This window comes from Balaenoptera musculus, chromosome 9 (genome assembly GCF_009873245.2).
Source record: "Balaenoptera musculus isolate JJ_BM4_2016_0621 chromosome 9, mBalMus1.pri.v3, whole genome shotgun sequence".
Taxonomy (NCBI): domain Eukaryota; kingdom Metazoa; phylum Chordata; class Mammalia; order Artiodactyla; family Balaenopteridae; genus Balaenoptera; species Balaenoptera musculus.
This window is the reverse complement of record NC_045793.1, coordinates 105,261,647-105,277,153: the sequence shown is the minus strand read 5'-3', so window position 1 is coordinate 105,277,153 and position 15,507 is coordinate 105,261,647. Positions and strand designations below refer to the sequence as shown.

Sequence of the window (15,507 nt, the reverse complement as noted above, 5' to 3'; positions counted from 1 at the left end):
ACTTCTCTACCACCTGTCTCGGGAAGTGACAGAATTCCTTTAAAATACTGCTGGCGGTCTTGGGATTGGACATTCTACAGCTGAACCAATTGCGAGAACAAACAAAGCAACAGAAGGCCCGCAGAAATCCTAACTATCTGCGACTCCAGCTGTTCTCTGTTTCTAGGGTCCTCAGTGCAGCAGAGAGCACCCAATGCCTCCTCCTGTCACCGCCACTCACCTTGTGTTCATTGAGGTGTAGGGAGAAGATGAGAAGTAATGTGAATATGCTGAAATTGAAAATACTAAAAAGAAGGGCACAGTAAGAGCAGTCACAAAACCCTCTGGCCCCGCCCCCTGCGAAATTACAAGCCAGTTTAGTTTTCCCAGCGTTGTTCAAAGCCATGACCTGCGAACAGCTCCCAGGCAGGGGGGTGGCCAAGCAGAAATCCAGAGGATCAAAAACCTAGCCTGCCCCAGCTGCAAGACTGATAGGGGTGCCGCCTTTAGGGGAAACATGAGATGCTTCAAAAAACCTTACCTCAACAGCATGGAAAAAGCAGTCAGAGGAACAAGATGGCATTTTAAATCGAGACTGTCCCTTGAAGGGGAGTGTGTCCCAGCCTTTTCCCACTGTCCCTGGCAGGCAGGGACCCCTCTCCGGGCATCGATGGTGGGGACGGAGCCCCGGCGGGCACGCTGTCTCTGGGCAGCAGGGAAGCGGCTGTGAGGCTGCCTCGGGCTCGGTCCTCTAGCTCGTGAATCAAGCCAAGAGGGGCAGACCAATCAGGTCCCCGGCCAGGCCTGATGCAATCGCCCCCCACTCCCACTCCAGTGCCCCCGCCCGAGGTGGAGGTGATGACAGCACGACGACAACACAAGGCTCAGACCAACACTCCAGAAAAATCCCTGCTCATTCTTCCCCATGGCAGTGAACTAACAGGCAGGACACTCAGCCTGAGCACGTGTGTTCTCTGAACTCAGGCCTGTCTGCCAAATCGCTCAGCAACCTTGATCCCTGCAACCCATGCTGTCACTTGCGAGTTTGGAGCTGGAGCTTTCTGTGGCCTGAGTGTCAGCTGGTCTTAAAGAACTGGCCGCAGCTCTCTGTCCGTCTCTCACTGTCTCCGTCCTTTTTCTCGTGTTTTTGATCAAGTGCAGACTTTGAACGTTTATTTCCACGGCGCAGAGCCTGGCAGAGCAGCGAGCTGCTGGGATGAAGTCCCACGGGGATGGCACGTTGCCACAAGGACCGTCCCAGCTGACTTAGGGCTCACCCAGCCGGAGGGGAGGCAGGACCAGCCCAGGGGACAGAGCCCTTCAGCAGGGCAGGGTCACCGCCCCCCGCTGTTCCTGCCACCTCTCCGCCAGCCCCCCAACCCGGGCTGGATCAGGACTGAGGGACCTGCTTACAGCTCACACTTGTCTTTAAAGAAATCCACCCCCTGTCTTTTCTGGAATTGATGTTTCACTCAATGACAGCTCTACTTCTCCAAAACCAATTAAATATGCAAATACAGCTGTCATGACTAAGTATATAAAAATAAAATTTAATTTCAACAGAGAAAATGTCTCTGGTCTATAGGTAAACACTTTGTAAGAACAAATGCATTAACATAAAAGAAAAACAAATTTTAAAAAAGCAATGAATTCATACAATTCCTTATATATATGCTAATTACATATAATTACATACATATATAATGTATGCTACAGCAGTGCGTGCATACAACCACCCAAATCAACTACCCTAATTTTCCTTCTTTCCTAAGTTTCTAAGTGAGCTTATCTGTGACTACAATGAACGTTATTTTCCCTAGGAAACTTAAATTAGGCTGAAGTGTGTTTCCCGTCTCTCTCTCCAAGTCTTTTCCTGACCAAATCATCCATAGCACCAGCTTTTAAATCTTCTTTTCAGCCCTACTGCACTTTTCTTTAAACTCTCTCCCTCACTTCTCTGTTGCTCCAAGGCCATGCCCCCAAAGGTCTATATATAGTCCGAGTATTAGAAACTAAGATGTGCTTTGTCATATGGCCACGGCCCCGGCTTTCAGATCCCCAGAGCCGGCTGGGGGACGGCCAGGAGGGGAAGCTGGGTCTGGGCTGCAGGCCTGTGGCAGGGACAGACACAAAGGGACACAGGCTCCAGGACAGGACCTCAAATCCTGCGCTGCCCTCTCTGCTCCCGATAGCGCTGTCCAGCTACCTCCCCCAACTCACCAGGGCCTGCCGACCACAGGTGACACAGGCCCCGAGACAGACGGACAAGAAAGCCACCACACACCCCTGCAAATCTCACACTGGGAGCACGTCTGGAGCTCCAGGTGACAGTATCTGTAACGAACACACACGCACAAAGGAAGCTGTCCCCACCGTGCCTCTAAAGCCGGCAGCTCCGGAAGGAGCATTCTGCACCGTGCCCACTGCCCCTGCGGTCAGCTCCTGGGCGGTGCGGGGGCTCGTTCTGGAAGCAAACGGGGGTTTCCATCTCAACCTTCAGCGCGACAGGCCTGGGCCGAAGGACGCCAGGGAGCAGCAGGCTGAGGCTCGCAGGTCGGACGCTCGACCACCATCCCGTGAGGGCGGGATGCAGAAGCGTCTCCCCTGCGAGCTGGCCAAGGCCTCCGCTCCACCGACTCAGAGTTCAGCCAGGAGACCAACACCAAAGGGCACATGTGTATCCGGGGTAAAACTTCCAGGGAACACACGGATGGACCTGGGGCCTGCCAGGATGCGGGAGAACTCAGAGCGCAGATCCGCAGTGCCAGCCTGGCCCAGCCCCTCCCTGGCTCTGTGACACCCCAGTGATGGAAGGTGAAGCATCACTCATGACCCCCTTGGCCCAGGTGGGGCTTCAGGGGAGATGTTCTAGAATGAGACCCGCTGCCATCCGGCCTCGTCACCAACTAGCCGTGGGAACTGGGCTGAGTGGCCCAGCCTCCCTGTGCCTCACCCTCTTCGCCTGTAAAATGGGGATCTGTCAGCAGCACCAGCCTTACAGGGTCAGCCTGCCTTGGGCTAATGGGAGCCTCTCCTGAAAAGCTCCCAGCCACCTGTGCCTGCCCCCGGGGTGCCCTGGGATGGGCCAAGGACCTGGGGACGAGGCAGGTTCCCACTGAAGGCCTGAGACACGGCAGCGGCGGGTGGGGATGGCGGGATCCTGACAGCCACGACCGACTCAGGTTTGCAGTTCCGAGAAAGCAAACCTCGTGACGGGTAAGAGGCAGCGGGAACAATTCAACTGGAAAAACCAACCACTGAATCTTCAACTTCTGCTTCTGCACCACAAAGGAAATTAAGTAGCTAATTGCTTTTTAAAATAAAACAATAATTTATTAAGAATAACCTATATGGGAAAAGAATCTGAAAAAGAATAGATACGGTGAGTGCCCTACATACGAGAGTTCCGTTCCGAGAGCACGTTCGTAAGTCCAATTTGTTCGTAAGTCCAACAGATTAGCCTAGGTACCCAACTAACACAGTCGGCTGTATAGTACTGTACTGTGATAGGTTTATAATACTTTTCACACAAATAATACATAAAAAAACACACAAAAAATAAAGAAAACATTTTTAATCTTACAGTACAGCACCTTGAAAAGTACAGTGGTACAGGACAACAGCTGGCATCCAGGGGCTGGCATCGGGTGAACAGGCAAGAAGAGTTACCGACTGGAGGAGGGAGAGGAGGTGGGAGATGGTAGAGCTGAAGGATGGTCAGCAACAGGAAACAGAGGGCAAGCTGCAACTTCACTCACGCCTGAGGTTCTGGTTCCTTGCTGGATTCAATTCTATCTACCCTCTTGAAAGAACGATCCAGTGGTATCTGGGGAGTAGCTCTTTTTTTTCTCATCATAGATGACACGGTAGCACTGGACTGCATTCTGAACGGCTGCAACCTTTGCGTACCGTTCCACGTTCGGGTCCTGTGCCTCAAAAACTAACAGTGCCTCCTCCGACAAAGAAAATCCCCTTGCCATTTCCTGCATCGTGACTCTCTTCTGTTCTTCAGTTACTTCTTCTTCCTCTTGTCTCTTTCGTCCTTTCTCTGGGCCTCCAATTCCATCAGGTGTTCATTAGTAAGCTCCTCGTGTTGCACAGCAAGGAGTTCAATGACGTTGTCCTCTTGCAGATCTAGCTTGCAATAAAGACACTGTACTACTGTACTCTGTTATACTGTACTGTACAGTAAAGTACACGAAAGCACAACCCCCTGTAGAGGATGCACGCACGTGACAATGTATACCAGACACACGAACTAACTTACATGATTGGACATGCAAATGCACGTTCGCATCTTTGAAAGCTCACAACCTGAAGGTTTATATGTAGGGGACTTATTGTATATGTATATGTATAACTGAATCCCTTTGTTAGTACACCTGAAACTAACACAACATTGTAAATCAACTATACTCTAATATAAAATAAAAATTAAAAAAAAACAAAGAAAAGAGCAAATCAAGTTCAAGGCAACAGCCACTTAAATACTTATAAAATATGAGAACATATGCCATCTGCATGGCATAATTCTGATTCTGAAACTTGTAATAAATTCCTTGACCGTGCTGCTTTTGTTGTATAAATGATAAAAATAAAGAAACTTTGAATTAAAAAAAAAGTAATATTAAAGAGGGCATAATTATGCCACCAGCCTGAGATTCTTTCGTTTCAGGGTTAGCAGGGGGAGGAAGGAGGCTTTGCCAGGCTACCTAGCCCTCTGACTGGCTTGGCACCAGGGCCCGTCTTAAAAGCCCCAAAGTGGTAATAGAAGGTTCTGTCCTTCCTGGAGCTCTGTTGACACCTTTTATGCATTCATCGTATGGAGAGGGAAGAGCGAGCCTAAATTTTTGCAAACTTGCAGGAAGGAGTTTAAGAACAGTTAGGGTTGAAGGTACATCGTGTCCACGGTCGCGGTCCCCAGCAGGCAGGCAGACGTTGGGGCCTCCTCCCTGCTGTCACCCGCATTCCTGCTTCGGGCACCGGACACTCCCTGCTGGGCACACGCAGGCTCGGGATCTTGTCTGAATTCCACAGACTCTTGACTTTGGTTGAGATCAACCCGTGAAAACAGCAAATGGAGGACTCTCAGCCCTTTGCCCCAGACCTGTCCCAGGTGTAGGACGTCCCGGGGGGCACAGCAGCCTCCAGGTGCCTGGGCTGAGCAGAGCAGCGGACCCCCAACCCTGCACAGAAACCCAGGGAGTCTGCAGGGTCTGAGCCGGGGCGTCCGGGCGGCTTTGTCTCAGTTCTTCGTCATCCAACTTACTTCTTAGTTGAAAAGCTCCCTGGGTCCTGTTTAAATGCATTTTTCTAAGTGAGGATGTAAGCTGAGCTTTGCAGTAACTCCCGAAGCCTCCTGTAAATGCTGGGGGTAAACACTTAGGAAGAAGCCAGGCTGTATCCAAGGGCCACGAGGGGGCGTCCACGGTGGAAGGGTCCATATCGAAAGGGAGGCACATGAAAAATGTTCCACACGGCTGATTATTAGAGAAACACAAATCAAAACTACAGTGAGGTACCACTTTATACCAGTCAGAATGGCCATCATCAAAAAGTCTACAAATCATAAATGCTAGAAAGGATGTGGAGAAAAGGAAACCCTCCTAAACTGTTAGTGGGAATGTAAGTTGGTACAGCCATTATGGAGAATAGTATGAAGGTTCCTTAAGAAACTAAAAACAGAACTACCATATGAACCTGCAATCCCATTCCCGGGCATATATCTGGAGAAAACCATGGTCCGAAAGGATACGTGCACCCCAGTGTTCATAATAGCACTATTTACAGTAGCCAAGTCATGGAAACAACCTAGATGTCCAACGACAGATGAATGGATAAAGAAGATGTGGCACATATATACAATGGAATATTACTCAGCCATAAACAAGAATGAAATAATGCCATTTGCAGCAACATGGACGGACCTGGAGATTACCATACTAAGTGAAGTAAGCCAGACAGAGAAAGACAAGTAACATATGACATCACTTACATATATGTGGGATCTAAAATATGACACAAGTGGACTTATCTATGAACCAGAAACAGACTCACAGATACAGAGAACTTATGGTTCTCAAAGGGGAAAGGGAGGGGTGGATTAATTAGGAGTTTGGGATTAGCAGATACAAAGTACTATATATAAAGTAAACAACAAGGTCCTATTATATAGCACAGGGAACTATATTCAATATGTTGTAATAAACCATAGTGGAAAAGAATCTGAAAAAGGATATATACACACACACACACATATACATATATATATATATATATATATATACACACACAGACACACACATATGTAGAAGTGAATCAGTTCGGTGTATACCTGACACAACACAACACTGTGAATTAACTATACTTCAATAAAAAAAATATCAAAAGGGACTTGAGGACACAGGGAGGGGAAAGGGTAAGCTGGGACGAAGTGAGAGAGGGGCATGGACATATACACACTACCAAATGTCAAATAGATAGCTAGTGGGAAGCAGCCGCATAGCACAGGGAGATCAGCTCGGTGCTTTGTGACCACCTAGAGGGGTGGGATAGAGAGGGTGGGAGGGAGGGAGATGCAAGAGGAGTTGATATGGGGATACATGTATATGTACAGCTGATTCACTTTGTTATACAGCAGAAACTAACACACCATTGTAAAGCAATTAGACTCCAATAAAGGTGTTAAAAAAAAATATATATATATGTATCGAGAGGGAGGCAAGGCTGCAGAAGACAGGAGGTGGAAAGGGCTGAGGGGCTCCCGGTCCCGCTGGGGTCATGAGGAGGGAAAGCAGGAAAGCCAGCTGAGCCCAGGCACGTGGCAGGTCCACCTCTGAGAGCCCAGTGGCCACACCAGGGCACCAAGCTCACGTCCTCCAAGGCTGACGGAACCACCTCCCGACCAGGCGCGGGGTGGAAGCCTCGGGACAGCTTGCCCAGATGGAGGAGATGGGCCCACGGGGGCCGGGTCTGAATCAGGGCATCTGCTGTTCGCCTTCCTCTCTGTCAGCAAGACGCTTCCCAGGAGCTACACGAGGCTGTTGGTTCTGGGGGGTCCTGAAGCCCCCAAATGGGGCAGGCCGAGCAAGTATGGATGAAACTAGATGTACTTCAGACTAGGGCAGAACCAGGGCCGGGATGGGTTCATTGTAGTGAAAAGAATGTAATTCTACCAATTTTTTTTCAGTTCTGGTCTAAGTCAATGATGCTCTTTTGAGCCACAGGGAGTGATAACTGAAGTTGCTACACATAGGCACGTGGTTCTATTCACCGTAGTTAAGAATATCACTATCATCCTGTTCCATTACAGGGACCCAAACCGACTTAAAAAAAATGAGCATCTGAGTTATAATCGATTGATTTCATGTTTCAGAAAGAATTACTGACAAAAATATTTTAAGTCCTCGCAATCCTTTCCAAAGGAGTTACAGTTCTAGAAAGAACTCACAAAGTAGTTCTTGAAAGTCAACCGCGGATCCGGAGCCCCTCCGTGGACACCCTCACTGCCTGGCCCTCACGGGCAATATTCAGGGCACACAGCCCAAATCAAACTGGAGCGGTTCAAGGGTACACAGATATATTCGTTTTTTCTTACGGGTTTTCATTGTAACGCATTTGGAAAATGCCGAAGGGACAGAGGAAAGAACTCGACAATCACTGACAACTCCCAGATCCGCTGCTACAGTTCTGGAGTGTGCCCTTCCAGTATTCTCTCGCACAGGTGTTTATAAATAGATGCACTGACATGACTGTGCTCAGACAGCAGACGTGGTTCTGCAATCGGGCTGTGGAGCTTCATGTTACACCATAAACATCCACCGGGTCTTTATGTCTCTTTGGTGCTTTAGTGCCTGCGAGGGATTTCTTCACATGTCATGTTGTATCAACATGAGCGTCATGCTGCCCGTCCGGCGGCTTCTAGACTTTCATTCTCCTCAAGTGCTCCCTGGCACACCTTTATACGTGAGCCTCGGTGTGTGGGTTGAATTATTTTCTCAGGATAAATGGCTGGATGTCAACTTTCCTAAAGTGCCACCTCTAATAAGGGAAACGTTTCCAAGAACGGGGATGCCGGGTGTTTGGCAGAATGCGTGCTATTCCTTAAAACAGGATTTAAGGAGCACGGTGGACCTGCGGGCATCCTCTGATCATCCCCAAACCTCCAGCCTCCCATTTAGCAAGAACTCACCAAGCACACTCTCTGTGCTGGGCCCAATCTCCCGGATGTCCAAGGGTCCCGCCACCACTGTCTAAGTGCGTCAATTACGGAGCCTGTGAACCTGCCAGCCCTGGGTTCAAGCTCCTGCTCGCCACTCGCTGCACGAGTTACCCCCTCTGACCGTCGACAACCCTCAGTCGGTGGGGGACTGTCACATAGGCTGACGGTGAGTGTCACTCAGAGAAATGCATGCAAGTCTCGTCCCACAGCAAACGCTCCACAGATGATCATTCCAGACACACTCCGCTTGTCTCCTCCTCCTGCGGGCATCACGTGCCTAAAAGATCCCCCTCCCCATGCACTGCAGGACCAAGACCCCTGCGGCGTCAACCCAGGAAGAGGGAGCGCTTGGCAGGAAGCTCACCCTGGGCTTCTGCTCCAAGACTTCTATGGGGCTTTTAGCTGTTTCTGGTCTTAGTATGTAGTTGAAAATCCAGGTATTAGGAGCCTGCTTTGTATTTCAAGCAGCTGAAGCCCCCAACGAGGGGCAGTGATGGTCCTCAGGAAAAGAGGCCCCCATCACGGCCTGTCCATCCTGGTGGGGTGGGGGCCGGGGAGGGCTGTCCGCCTACAGCAGGGGTTGACCAGATGATCCCTAAGAGGCCTGGTAACCTGGGTGCGTCTACGGCTCTGCGGGTGGCAGGTGGCAGCTTCTGGTGGGCAGGTACCCCTGCAACGTGAATTCGGGCTGAAGCCTGCAGGGCAGCCCGGGCGGGGTCTTTCCATCCAGATAGAGCCCTCAGTGGGAGCAAACTCCCAAAGCCAAGCCCTTCCTGGGTTAGGCTTTGTCTTTTGGGCAACGTCTTTCAGGGGAACTCACGGCACTAGGGCCGCAAACGTGCAGTGTAAATGCAATTCCTGTTTGAATATGGGATTTTTTAAAATGAGATTAAGGAATTGGGTGTCTCAACGGTATTAATGGTCCTGTTAAAGAAAAAAACAGTGTCAATCTTTTACAGAAACATGCTAAAAAATGTATAGGTAAATGACGTGATGGCTGGAATCTGCGTCAACACAGTATATGGGGGGCGTGGCTTCACAGCTGTGGGGTCTGGCTCGGGGGCACGCGGTGTTCACCCCACTATTCTACTTTTGTGCAGGCTCTAAATTCTTCATCAACAAAACCTAAACAAGCCTTCGGACCCTTTAGCCTTGTGCTGCCAGAGGAAATAAAGCATATTTGAAGCCTTTTCCTGCCTAATCCGTTTGAAGAATTGAACCCAGTACCCCTGGGTAGAGAAGGCAGCACCCCTTCTCTCCCTCGGTGGTTCCTGATGGGGGGTTAGGGTAGGGGTGGATTTTGCCCCCCGAGGGACATTTGGCAGCGTCTGAGGCATTTCTGCTTGTCACAACTGGTGTGTGTGTGTGTGTGTACGTGTGTGTGTACGTGTGTGCGTGTGTGTACGTGTGTGTGTACGTGTGTGTGTGTGTGTGTGTGTGGCAGGTGACTGCTGTCCTCTGTGGGCAGAGGCCACGGATGCTGGTCAGCACCCTCCAGGGCACGAGACGGCCTCACATCCAAGGACCCCCCAGGCCCAGACGTCAAACGCGCTGAGCGCAGAGCAAGGGGAATCTCGTGCTAGGAAGCAAGGTAGTACTTTGACGAGGATGTGCCACAAGGAAATAGGAACCAGCCCCACTGGGACAATGGGAGCGTCAAAGCGATGGCTGTAAGCAAATAATAATGTGTCCTTACTGACAAATAAAGAAACACACAGGTAAATAGCCGGGAGACAAGGGCTGCTCTTCCTCACTGCCCAAGACCAACTCACAAACGCAGAATGAGAGTCAGAATCGCCAGACAGGATCATCCGTACGCGACAAAACCAGTCAGCGGAAGTCGGAGGGAGGAAGCATATGAACCTGCTTTCAAGTCATCTCCCTTTAAAGCACTTTTTAATCACCAAGGGAATAATGGCAACTTCACAATGGAGAAACGTAGCAGACATGGGTAAGAAACATCATCGGTGATAATGGAGAAACCAACATCACAGCGTCCCGAACTCCTGCCCCGAGAGGGACGCAGCTGTCTGTGGCCTCTCCACCACGTACACCCTGATGGGGCCCCAAGGAAACTCCCCACAAACCAAAGGGGGGGCTCCGGTTACCGCTTACGTGACGAACGACGCGGAGCGGCGAGGAAGTGCCCCCAGGCGAAAGGGAATTAGAGACGTTAAAACCAGTGCAAAGGGTGGTCCTGTATTGGTTCATGAACCAGAAAAAAAGAAGCCATAAAACACGTTAGCAGGACAACTAATGAACCGTGGATAAGGTCTGGATCCCTGCATACCCTGATTTTGGAAACTGCTGTGTGCTACGCTCCCTGTAATACACCAGTTATACACATGTGCACACAGATGTGTGTCTACATACATGCATATAGGACCAGGGAAAACGATTTAAAATGGGACAGCATGTTAGCCACTAGGGAAGCCGAATAAAGGATCTATGACAGGTCTTTACTGTCATTACTGCAACTGCTCTATAGGTCTGAAGTTATTTCAACGTAAAAGTTTAAAGAACACATTGTGCGAAAATAATGACGTGTGGGTCCCCTCTGTCACTCAGCATCTCACTGGTGTCCTATCACCCACAGAGGTGAGGTCACAAAGATGACATGAGGGGACTCTTGCTTGGTTGCTCTCTTCATCAGGAGGCCCCTCCTCCGTCTCCACTAAGCCTCTGTCTTCACTGTGCAGGACGGTTAAGATCCCAAATCCGCAGGCACCAGGCAGTTCAATCACGGCTGGGGTCAGTAAAATGTCCGAAATGCAAAGACGGCGCTTTGGGAGGTCAGGCCCACACAGGTGTGCAGCTGCCCCTGCCCGGGGAGGGCCCACGGGCACGCCTGCGCTCTGCGAGGTGGCTGCATGAGGGGACCATCAGACAGGGCAGTGACACGGCACGCCCCCGCCACTGCCTGCCCCTCTGTCGTGTAACGGCAGGACAGGCCACCCGTCAAAGCACTTCCCCCAGACCATCTGAACCTCATCGAGTATCATGGGTCTGCCCTCAGGCCAATGTTCTATCTTTATCTCAGACTGCGTGATGTATTTACCGGCATCCAGTTTCAGCGAACGTCTGGCTTGAGAGACAGGGGCAGGGAAGGTCTTACGGTTCTTTGGGGGCAGAGGGGCCTCCAGCTGTGCCCCGAAGCATCAGCACCCCATCCGCAAGGGCAGGACATGCCAGTGCCCACCCAGCCAACACAGGTGCCCCACCTGCTAAAGCCCCACCACTGTGCTGATGCTGTTGGGAGGGGCGGTGGGGGGGGTGCGCACAGAGCTGGATGCAAAGAACACAGGGAACCTGGGAAGACTGGCAGATTTACTGCAAGTTTAGAAAAAAGTGAAATTCGAGGAGCTGAGAGAGTCCTGAGTGGCTAGATTACAAAAGGACAACAACCTCCAGAACTTCCTTTGGGTCCGGACAATGCAGACAGTTGAGTGCCATCGTACAAATCTCAGACGGGGCTGCCACATACGGTTACCTTTCTATTCAATTACAAGAGTCAAGAACAGGTATCTGTAGATAGAGTCTTTCTCTCTCAAAATCCCAATCCTCCAAGATACATCTGCTAGGAATGCAGTTTATACTAATAACCTTTGTATTACCCATAACACCTTCGTTTTGGGAAAGTAAGCTTATCTACCATTATGGTGAGACATTCAATATAATTACAAAAATACTGATCACGATCAAGAGTTGGTGACAGTAATTAGTGAGAATTCTCATAAAAAGCAGAACATGTTCACTGGTATAAGTGAGCATCTCCATTTGGTGCATTTTCAGAACTAAAATCCAGCAACGGAAGCAAAACCCCTTGCTGAGGGTGACAGCCGGACCCCGAGCCTGAAGCGCCGTCTGTATGTCTGTCTGTCGGATAAGCAGGGCTTCTCAGTTCTGCTCACATTAGACCACGGATCCGGAGGGGAGAAATGCAGGCCAAACATCACAGTCAGGCACAATTCCTCAAAAACTAGGAAAGCACAAAGTTCTACTAAATGCGAGCTCAGAAAGTCCAACACCAAAAAGAGTAAGTACCTGAATGTGACAGCGCGCACCTTACCCCGCCTTCCGGCCGCTGGAGTCTCCAACTCAGAGGTTTCCAGGGCGACTCGTGAGCAAATGCCCTCTGCAAACCTCCCTTCGGGTCTGACCCTTTGCTCCCAGATGGGCTCAGTAAATACCTTACAGAGTTTCTAGAAGCTGCAGATACAGCCAATGAAAATGAGTCTGCTTCATCACTGGGGGAGTGACTTTGCTGCCACCCGGGGGCCAGGGGAACGAGGCACAAGACACCCATCCCGGGTTACTCTGCTCCTCAAACGGGGGGTCAGCCAGGCTCCAGTGCCTCTACACCCTACTATATGGGGTACACGGCCCTTTGATGACAGTTATAAAAGTGAACTTCATACACACACACATACATAGCCATAAACACACAAAGCCTTTAACCAGCAATTACAGTGCTGAGACTCTATCTATCTATCTATCTATCTATCTATCTATCTATCTATCTATCTATCTATCTAATCTGTCTCTATCTACCTATCACCTATCTATCTATCTAGTCTGTCTCTATCTACCTATCACCTATCTATCATCTATCTATTATCTATCTAGTCTGTCTCTATCTACCTATCACCTATCTATCATCTATTATCTATCTATCTATCTAGTCTGTCTCTCTCTACCTATCATTTATCTATCTATGTATCTATCTCGTCTGTCTCTCTCTACCTATCATTTATCTATCTATGTATCTATCTAGTCTGTCTCTATCTACCTATCATTTATCTATGTATCTATCTAGTCTGTCTCTATCTATCACCTGTCTATCATCTACCTATCTATCATCTATATATTATCTATCTATCCATCTATCTAGTCTGTCTCTATCTACCTATCACCTATCTATCTATCTAGTCTGTCTCTATCTACCTATCACCTATCTATCTATCATCTATCTATTATCTATCTAGTCTGTCTCTATCTACCTACCACCTATCTATCATCTATTATCTATCTATCTATCTATCTATCTAATCTGTCTCTATCTACCTATCACCTATCTATCTATCTAGTCTGTCTCTATCTACCTATCACCTATCTATCTATCATCTATCTATTATCTATCTAGTCTGTCTCTATCTACCTATCACCTATCTATCATCTATTATCTATCTATCTATCTATCTATCTAGTCTGTCTCTCTCTACCTATCATTTATCTGTCTATGTATCTATCTAGTCTGTCTCTATCTATCTATCACCTGTCTATCTATCATCTACCTATCTATCACCTATATATTATCTATCTATCTATCTAGTCTGTCTCTATCTACCTATCACCTATCTATCTATCTAGTCTGTCTCACTCTATCTACCTATCACCTATCTATCTATCTATCATCTATCTATTATCTATCTATCTAGTCTGTCTCTACCTATCGCTTATCTATCATCTATTATCTATCTATCTATCTAGTCTGTCTCTCTCTACCTATCATTTATCTATGTATCTATCTAGTCTGTCTCTATCTACCTATCACCTGTCTACCTCTCATCCACCTATCTATCTATCTATCTATCATCTATGTATCTATCTATGCACCCAGCTCTCCATCATTAAGTGACCAGAGACCTATGTACAAGAACGTCCATTTCAGCTTTGTTTACAATAAGAAAGAACTGCAAACAATAACAGTGTGTGTCAAAAGAGGATTTGGTTAAACCAACTATGGTCCCCATGTGATGCAGCACCATGAAGCTTTTGGGGAAAATGCGATAACGCAGGTAAATTCTGGACAAGATAGACAACGTCCGTCCACACTGCTCACGTCTGCAGAATGAGACAAGAGTTGGGAACTGAGAGAAAGGGAACCTTACTTTTTACCGTAAGCCTTGTTGTACTACTTAAGTTTCACCTTTCGCTTTTACTACGAGCGTGTATTACTTTTTTTTCATTTATTACTTTTACAGTTTAAAACTATTTACTTTTTGTTTGTTTGGTTGCTGGCCGAGCACAGATGATGTGGTAACAAGCCATGGCTACTGCAATCCCTACTCTCATTTCCGCTTTCAGTGCCCACACTTTGCCAACTGTCTGGTCTGCCTGAACGGACCAGCTTCTCTGGAAGGATGGGGGTGAGGGGGAGGGACCGCACCCACGTGAAGACCTGTGGGGGAGGGAAGCCAGCCTCCAGTGCTGCCACTTCAGTGCAGGCCTTATCTCCCACGGAGGAGGAGGGCTCTGGGATGAACCAGAATAAAGACCCAAAGTCCAATCCCGGGTCTCAAGCACAGGGAGCTGCCACCGGCAGCTGAATTTTTATTAACAGTTTACGCCACCTAGAATTTATTTCAGTCTACGTGTACACAAACGGGGTGGCTTAACCAACAGAAGTGCAATGTCCTGCAGTTCTGGACACCGGACGTCAGAGACAAGGTGCCCGTGATCCCAGGCCTGGTCCCTTTCGAGAGCTGTGAGGGGGACTCCATTCTACGCCTCTCTCCCAGCTCCTGGGGGTCTGCTGGCTGTCTCTGGTGTATAAGCATCACCCTGATCGCTGCCTGCAGCTTCAGGGCTTTCTCCCTGTGTGGGTCCAAATGTCCCCTCTTTATAAGGACACCAGTCCTACCAGGTTGGCCCACCTACTCCAGCATGACTGCATCTAAACTTAACAAATGACACCTGCAACTACTCCATTTCCAAACAGACTCCCCGTCTGAGGTCCTGGGGGCTTTGGGACTTCAACATCTCAACTGCGGAGGGGGGTACAATTCAATCCATAACAACATGCAATAAAGTGTAAGACCCTAAGTCAGCTCTTCCTCCAAATAGTTGATAACTTGCAGCATAATGAATTAAATCATGCTGCCTTGTTTATGATACTCTGATGCTTGTAGGTGTTGGGGTCTCTCTCTGGGTACCTGCTCCAGAGCATAGAAGTCTCCGCTCTTAAACCAGAACCACGTGGGTTTCACGACAGCAGCTTTGTAAGGTCAAAACCACCCTTTTGCAGGAGGAAACCAGTCACACCAAGAGACCAAATCCAGAGGGCTTCTTCTAGGTTCACATAAAACTCAACCTCTCAGCAGCCTGGGACCCACGGACGGCCCCTCACTGCCCGAGACCCCAGGCCCTCTGAGGCTGCCCTTGCTCTTACTGCTTTACCTCAGGGTTCTGCGCAAGTCACCCCTTACAGGGCCCCTGCCTACTCTGGAATTCTTAGGCAGGAGTTTGGATTTCAAATTTTGTGACTCTTACGTGCACTCCTAGTTGCAAATCGGGGTTCTGGCTGA

At 48.9% G+C, this 15,507-nt stretch overlaps 1 protein-coding gene across 7 annotated transcripts in view; it reads right to left on the bottom strand.

The window, feature by feature from the left end:
- GRB10 (growth factor receptor bound protein 10) overlaps positions 1–15,507 on the bottom strand; it is a 211,862-nt gene that overhangs the window by 47,634 nt on the left and 148,721 nt on the right. Inside the window, exon 1 of one of the 7 annotated variants that reach the window (XM_036863953.1) lies at positions 12,270–12,521. The exons of 5 other annotated variants lie outside the window; for them this stretch is intronic. In XM_036863953.1, coding sequence (XP_036719848.1) covers positions 12,270–12,506 — 237 coding nt within the window. In that variant the 5' untranslated portion in view covers positions 12,507–12,521. Of the gene's footprint in view, positions 1–520; positions 714–12,269; positions 12,522–15,507 lie in introns of those variants that run through there. One more of the 7 variants, XM_036863954.1, reaches the window with a different exon arrangement.